Here is an 8,395-nt window from a genome sequence, read left to right as displayed (position 1 = left end):
TTTTTTTGGATATGTTTCCTTGGGCAAGGGAAACAAAAGAAAAAATAAATGAGACTAAACTAAACTAAAAAGGTTTTGTACAGCAAAGGAAATCATCAACAAAACGAGATGACAGCCTACTGATTTGAATTATCTTCTTATGAAAGCCAAGCAATGACTTCTTCTGATGTCGGTGGCATCAAAAAATGTACAAATTTAAAACCTTTTTCCTGTGTTTTCCAGAACCTGAACAGATTTACTCACATTCCTTCTGGAAAGTGCTTAGACCGCTCCGAAGTCCTACATCAAGTGTTCCTCTCCAATTGTGACTCTAGTAAAATGACTCAAAAGTGGGAAATGAATAACATCCATAGTGTTTAGAAAGAATAAAAGAAACCAATAACCTACCTGCTGACACGTAAATTTTCACAGGACTGAAAAACGCCTGAAACCTGCTGCAACTATTGTTAACTCTGTACAGCATCGAACCCAGAACCTCCTGATCAGTTTGAAGGACATTAATAAACTGTGATTTTACAATAATATTATCATCTGCAGTTACTGTTTACAAAACTGCTTTTACCTTAAACTTTGTAGATGTTTACATCTTTTGTTTTGTTTTGTTTTAAGATGATGTTGGTAATTTGTGCACTTAACTCTGTTTTGTTTAGAACAGAGTTAAAAGCATTGTTGTCTTCTTTGGGATTACACTCAGGGGTCTGAAAGGCAGTTTGATTTTTTTTTTTTTTAACACACTTGAAAAAAGGTTGGAGTGACCAGACTTTCATATATAACTTGGTGATTATCAACCTGTTGTGTCTTTATTTAATTTTACATCTTTTTGAAGCACTGCCACAGGTTATTAGCCAACGTGGCCTTCCTTCACAGTCATGCTGCTTTTTTGAAAGGTGAATTTCAACACATTTAGTGCCTCTTTCATTTCTCAGTATCTATTTTAAGAGCTTTCGATGAAATTTATAGGACAGTAATGATGGAATTGTCACCGGTATGAGGAATACTTGTACTACTCAGAAATGAATTTATGTGCTCCCATTTGCTCTGAAATTGAATGTTGTATGGCTTGAAAAAGAAATGACAGTGTGAAACATCCCAAGGCTCTTTCATATGGATTGAAGATTGTATGGCATTAACTCCCTTGGTTGCTGGCATTCCCAATGCCCTCTGTTGATACCAACTCCTAAGAGAGCAAAAGTATCTACCAACTAGAGAAAAATTGTCCACTGACATTTGGGATTTGCTTTTCCTCAATACCTGTCACTATAGAAAACTATAAATAATTATCAGTTTGAAACCTCAGAATGGGGCTAACAAAAACAACAAAACACCACTATAAACACATCAAAGATTCATTCTGAGGTAAGAATTTCCAAGCCCTTGTTAGATTAAGCCTTACAAAAACTCCTGTGCATTATAACCTAAGCTGTGCAACCTTTCAAGCCAAGAGTGAATGAATGTTTCATTTTTATCTTCATCTAAGTGAAATTCCCTACACATTTTTAAAATAAAAGCTATTAAAAAACAATTCATTAATAAATTCGAACTCCTTTCTGTTAAATTAGGCATTAGTTTCCTAGTGTTTAATTTTTTTTTTTTTTTTTAGGAAGCATATTTCTAGTAGTATTTTTCCAGTGAAAAGACTTGTTTAGATTTAAACTTTTATTAAGACAGTATAGTAAAACCAAATACCGCAAAGGGTCAATTAGATTTTAATTTCTAAATAAGTTTAAAGTACTATGTTGAGCGGGAGTTGGGAAACATGATGAGGTCAGGAATGAATGGCAAATAAATTAAGCATTTTTGATCCTGTAATCATATCATTACAGTGAAAAGAATTCACAAACTACTACTGCCAGAGGGAAATATTTTTAATTAAAGTTCAAAAAAGAAAAGAAAAAAACTTACATTTGTTTAAAAGAAAAGTCTACAAATTTGTTTCTTCCAAGATTTGTTCTTAAATTTGGAGTCAGTTAAACATCATAAACAGAATTTTATTTATAATTTTGAATTGTCAATTTGTATTTTGCTACTGATCTATGACCAACCATTTTAACTTTCATCTTTAGAGATGTTTAAAAAGGAATACATTTTTATGCTGATATAATTGCAAAATAAATCAACTATAAAAAAGAAACCAAGAAAATTGGTACTTTAATTACTTGTGTGTTTGCAAATAAGCTCCATTTTCCTTGTTGAATAGATTATAACCTTGTTAACTATGCATAGGCCTAAGAAAGGTGGCACATAAACTGTGCATGTAAATTTTAAATGGATATTTTGTTCATTAAAATAATCTCTGAAATCTATCCTCTATTGAAATCAGAAACCTTATCAAACACAAAAAACATCAGAAGCTGCTGCCATAATGACTATTTTCTACTGTAGGCTGCTTTGGAAATAATTCCCATATTCCTTGCTTTGTAAGTTGATAATATCACTATGCATTTCTACACATTTTATAAATTTGATTTGTGCAGATTTTGATACACTGTATGTTTCTGTAGAAATTGTATAAATATTCAAAATTTTATTAGGGATAAATTTGAGAGTTTATGTATATCTTAATTCTGGGTTGCTTGTTTTTTAGGTGAGAAAAAATAAAATACTGTATTTTAATTCATGGGTTTTTTTCAGTGCTTGTAATTTCTAAATCAAAACACTGCATGTTTGAAGTAATTACATGATTTTATTGTTTATAAGATTAACATAATAGCTAAACTATTGTAAACCATAGTTACATGTTGAGTATGTGCTTGAGTGTTGGTTAGAATTCTACTTAGAGTGTGCTTAGAATACTCAGAGCTTACCTTTCTGTAGAAAGGAAACGTAAAGATTTATTTTTATCTCTGATTGCCTACGTATAGCAATTTTTTTAAGTCACCTATCCAATTATAAAAAGCAATCCCAGCAACATATATCTTTCTTGACAGTATATTCTACAATATAATTGCCTATTGAAAGCAAAAATTTCTTTAAGTCAAAATTCTTTACAACCTGACCAACTAAGTAGAAAGAAAGGAACCCAACCAAAACCAAGTTAGAAATAGGCCATAAGACCTTGTGGCCCAAAATGTGGCGTCTCAAGAGAAGATATGACTATAAACATTCCAGTAAGTGGCTGGCTTGATTTGGGAAACTTACTCTCAACTATCTTGGCTCTTGTCTTCCAATTCTCAGCTGCTTTCCCTAAGAAATATGAAAACGTGACCTAGCTCCAGACGGCAGTAACTGGAGGCACACTTATTTCTTAAGATAGTCTCTCCCAGAGATCTTGGAATAAGTTTCATTTCTGGACAGAATGTAATTGGGGAAAAAAAATCTCTTATAATTCAGTGGAAAACATGACAACTACCTAGTAGGCCAGTAGTTTGGGCATGTGAAAATTAATCCATGTGAAAGCACTTTTAAAAGGTATCGAGTACTATGAAAATGGTATCATTCATTAGAATCAATCTGTTGCAAGAAAATAGACAAAAGCCAGAATGATTTTAGGAGACCACTATCCCTGGAATTAGAGATTAAAAGAAGGGCTATCTCTAAATTCAATAATTGCTTTGCAATTCTCATTTTAAAAATATTGCAATGCCCACAATTGAGGTTGGTGGATGTCACTTGGTGATTTTCTAAGTGAATCCCCACATCTCAGCAGAGGTGGGGTGGAGGGCTCTATAATTTTTATAACAGAACAATGTTACAGTTTGCTCATCTGAATAGTGGTGTAAGTGTAGACTAGTCTGTATTGGAATGCCTGTTCCACAACAAATTACTTGTGTGACCTTGGATAAGTTATTTGACCTTTATGCCTTAGTTTTCCTTTTGTAAAATGGAGAAAATAATTGTGCCTATTTCATAGGATTGTTACTAGGATTGAATTCGTTAACAAACATTAATTTAGAATAGTTCTTGCATATAGTCAGAGTAATATGTCAGCTATTACCTGGTTTCAAAGTCTTAAAATCTGTCTTTATTCAGAATTAAGACAGCTACACTGCAGACCCTCTCTAAAGGCTGTGTGTATGTGTACCTGTGCTTCAAATGATATCATTACCTCCACTTTACAAGTGAGGAAATGAAGTTCAGAAGTTAAACTTCATAAACTGGGGGTGAAATGTTTATCCATAAGGGAATAAATTATCTACCTCACACCGTTCATACAGCATATGCAGAATATAGTTTTCAGTGGTCCAATTTAACCCTGGATAGAACTAAGTGCATCTTGAAGAATATTTAAGATAGTGTATCTAAATTATCTTTAAATGAAATATCTCTTGGGCTTTTGATATGAGCAAATTAACAGGCTATGTTAATGATTAAATCCTCAAAACTAAAACTTTCAGTAGAAAATAGAGATGACTAGATTTCTACGTCTGACCATGACATAGAAATTAGTATTGGACTTATCTTACTGTCCTGAACAACTACAAAACTGGACAAAATATATGAGGCAACTGTTTTCAGGAGTTGTATAACTGGCAAAGCAGACGGTGATAATTGAAAGGAAACACAAGGTGAACCTCAGGTTCACCATGTCTGTCTGCCTGGGAGCACTTTCCTGGCCATGGTACAGGAAGGTAAAACTCAGTGATAATATCTCTGAGGAGGCAGAGAATGGGGCTGCTGAGATGGCTGGAATTTACAAGGCAGGTTACTGGAGGGGAGTGCACTTGAATTCCAGGAAACCTGTGCAGGAATTTTTATAGCATTGCCATTTAGAATAATGAAAACCCCAGGAACAACCAACCTAAAAACCCATCAACAAGAGAATGGATAAATTATGGTATAATCACATGATAGAATGTTACACAGCAATGAACATGAATGAACTAGTTGTAAACAAGTAAGTAGGATACTGATGAGGGGAAGGCAATTCCCAAAAGACTTCATTTAGCAAACACTTTCTGTAAAATCAAAAGTAACTAAAATTAAACACACAGTAAGTTACACATTTATATGTGATAGAGAGGTTATAAAGCTTGTCCAAACTCACAAATTTAGTACTGGAGTCATTAAGTGCATTGCCTTATTTGATACTCAAAATTTTTTCTAATTTTACAGATGAAGAAACCAAAAGGTTACAGGACTTGCCTGATGTTACTAAACCAATGAGAAACAGAGCCCAACTCTGATCTGATTCTCAGGTACAAGCTTTTTATCACCTCTCTTCTTTCATAACCTTGTTTTTCCTTTCGTATGGTTATATTTTAATTTCTTTGTAATTACCCATCTCTATTGGAAAAAATGTGGAGAATCAAAGAATAATACATAAATGTGAATGAATTAATGTTTTACCATCTCTTGCTAGCTACCCAGGACATTGTCCTAGTTAACCGCCATGTCTTACTGAAGATAGGAGACTGGTCCAATGGATGTAAAGCTTACTTTCAGTTCTGAAATTGGATGCTACATATTGCATGTTAGTTTTCTTTCCTTTTAATGCGATAACATAATTGTGCTCCTGAGCCACTATTCTATAGATATAACTCCTAGGGTGAGGCTAAGAGAAAAGTCTGCACTGTAAGTCCTGAAGAACAAAGGCCCAGGAGCACAATGAAATTCCATTACAACCTCAAAAACAATACCTTTATTTACATTTACTACAGGATAAGAGGGTAGATGAGTTTCCAATTTCCAATCAGGGCAAGAGGGACTTCTTAGACAGTTATAAAAACAATGCTTAGCTAGAAGGTATACATAAACTTTTCTAAACAGCCCTAACTCATGTAAATATTATTAACAATTTTATATTCACCTATACTGTTTAATTTATAGAAGTGGCAAACTCGTGACCTACAGGCAGAATCTTAACCTATAGACATGTTTTGACTGGACATTGGAATTCATTGCCAAATTTATAATTCACATATTATTTTTAAAATCCAGATTTCTAGTTCCACTTGAAAATTTATGAGATTTAGGAATCCTAGATCCACGTTTCCATACAAACAGGACTGAGCTAAATAGTGGCTGTCCCTCTATCTTGGGCATTTATGTTTACAAATATTTGTTTCTGGCCTAGGTAAAATGTAGTACAGTAGTCTCCTCTTATCCATGGGGGATACATTCCAAGACCCCCAGTGGAACCCAATAAATACTGATGTTTCCTATACATACATCCATACATACCTATGATTGTTTAATTTATATATTAGGCACAGTAAGAGATTAACAATAAGAAAGTAGAACAATTATAACAAGTGCATAACCGATCTAATAACTGAGACCACTAGTAAGTGACTAATGGGCAGGCAGCATATAGAATGGATATGCTAGACAAAGGCATGATTCAGGTCTGGGTGGAATGGATCAGGGGTCAAGAGATTTCATCATGCTACTCAGAAGAATAATTTTTAATAGAATAGCAAAGATCAAGAAGTTTGAGAACTATTATGTTGAGATGAAGAAATAGGCACTCTAAAACACTCATTGCTATGGAGTATATATTAGCACAACTTCTGAGAAATTTTGGCAGGCTTCAGTAAGTTAAAACACAAGAACAGTTTCTAGCATATACCAAGTACAGGTTTGTTATTATAATTAGCAAATTTTAAGATGTGTAACTTCTACGTGTTTTTCTTTCTGTAGGATTATTTGAAATCATATACAAGGATATCCACAGCAATATGGTTCTTAAAGCAAAAAAAAAAAATACAATCTTTAGGGAACTGGTTAAATTACGTTCAACATATGTAGATACTATGAAGGTAGCTAAATGAACATGGCAGCTCTGTAAAATGATAAGCAGAATATATACAGTAAGCTTCTTTGTATAAAATGTATATAGACATACATGTATGATTATGCTTAAGTCTCTCTTAATGGATAGATTATTGCGTTTTGGGGGTTGCCTCCTGGGAGATCCAGGTAATTGGGAATCAAGGCTGTTAAAACTGTCCACTACAAAGCACTTTTACATTTTGTACCATTATGACCTATTTTTTAAAAGAAAATAAGAAGGGGATTTCGTAAACATACCTCAAAGTACTGGCTGGTCTGGGATAGAACCTAATTTCTACCCCTATTTCAATGCTTTCCAACATAACTATTCCTTAAAGTCACAGTCTTGAAAGCAGGAACAAAAATTCTCAAACATAAAGGTGATATAGAACCTGACAGGTCTCATTGGTCTAACTTATAGATTTACAAATCCTCAAGTTTCTCTTTCAATTTCAGAAACTCCTAATGAACATCTCCTCCACACTATTATTTTAAATATAACATTCTCATTTAATCATTAAAACACTGTGAAATACGTACTAACTCCATATTACAAATGGGGAAAAATAAGCTGAGGTAAAGTTCATGCAGCTAGATATTCGGTAGAGCTGGGGAACTGGGATCCAGACATAGGGTATGCCTAAAATACATTACTCCCAATTTTTTAGTGTTTAAGTCACCTAACACCAGAAAATATTAAAATGTTTTAATCTTATGATCAACAAAAGCTCCACATTTAAATCTGCAACCACTGGGATGATTAACAGAGAACAATCACAAAGAAGTTTGAAGATTTCACCTGAGTCCATTCACTCTGATAATTATGCTAATACCTGACTTCCAATTAACAAAACTTTGTGTTTCTTATTTAAGAAATGAAATAATCCTTACCAAATATTTCGAATAAGAGACAACGAAGGCTCCCATGGTTGGGTAATAAGAATTTTGGCTTCTACTTTAAAACTTCATAGGTAACCAAAATTGTCAGGTTTAACTATAAAACTATCAACGAAAGTTTCCTTCTATGATTATTTAGCGAACAGATGGCAAACTTCCTAATAGCCTAACTATGCAAGTTATCTAAATTCAAATTTAAGCTGCTTCCTCAAATGAGCATTTCTCAAATAACTGCTTCCCCCGAAATATAAATCCTAAACTAGTCATGGGAGATCCCAATAATTACCTCAAATGCTTTCTTAGGTTACCCCAAATTCTAAAGGTTAAGACCACACTAATTTTTAAAAGATTTAACTCACTCAAAATTTACTCTGGTATTCTACCTTGAACTAGTTCATTATCAACAGAAAATTTAAAGCTTGTTACCAATGCTTTTACAAGTTTTTTAGATATAGATTCACTGTACTAGTTTCTCTGCCCTCATATTAGTTTCCCTCCATAGTGTCAGTTAAAAAAACCTGAGGGACATTTTGCTAACCAACAGAAATATCAAGAATAAAACTTATTCATTTGTAAAAAACTTTTAAAGTTCATTAAATTCCAGATCTAATTTTTTATAACATTTTGTAAATATGAATATGGGCAGATATGACTTTCTCTTAACCAAAGATTTTACTAAATCAGTTGTCTAAAAAAAATTAGGCAGAAATACAAAAATGTTGACATGGTCCCAGACCCAGTGTTTTTTAACATCCAATTTAGCATATTAAGACAAAGACAATAGAAA

At 33.3% G+C, this 8,395-nt stretch overlaps 1 protein-coding gene across 3 annotated transcripts in view; it reads left to right on the top strand.

The window, feature by feature from the left end:
• GALNT7 (polypeptide N-acetylgalactosaminyltransferase 7) overlaps positions 1–2,617 on the top strand; it is a 107,509-nt gene extending 104,892 nt beyond the window's left edge. For all 3 annotated transcript variants that reach the window (XM_023530725.1, XM_023530726.1, XM_023530727.1), the window contains exon 12: positions 223–2,617. In XM_023530725.1, the coding sequence (XP_023386493.1) occupies positions 223–360 (138 nt within the window). In that variant the 3' untranslated portion in view covers positions 361–2,617. The remainder of the gene's footprint in view (positions 1–222) is intronic.
• The last annotated feature ends 5,778 nt before the right edge of the window (positions 2,618–8,395 follow it).

Source organism: Pteropus vampyrus, unplaced genomic scaffold (genome assembly GCF_000151845.1).
Source record: "Pteropus vampyrus isolate Shadow unplaced genomic scaffold, Pvam_2.0 Scaffold53, whole genome shotgun sequence".
Classification (NCBI taxonomy): Eukaryota; Metazoa; Chordata; class Mammalia; order Chiroptera; family Pteropodidae; genus Pteropus; species Pteropus vampyrus.
This window is presented reverse-complemented; position numbering and strand designations above follow the sequence as displayed.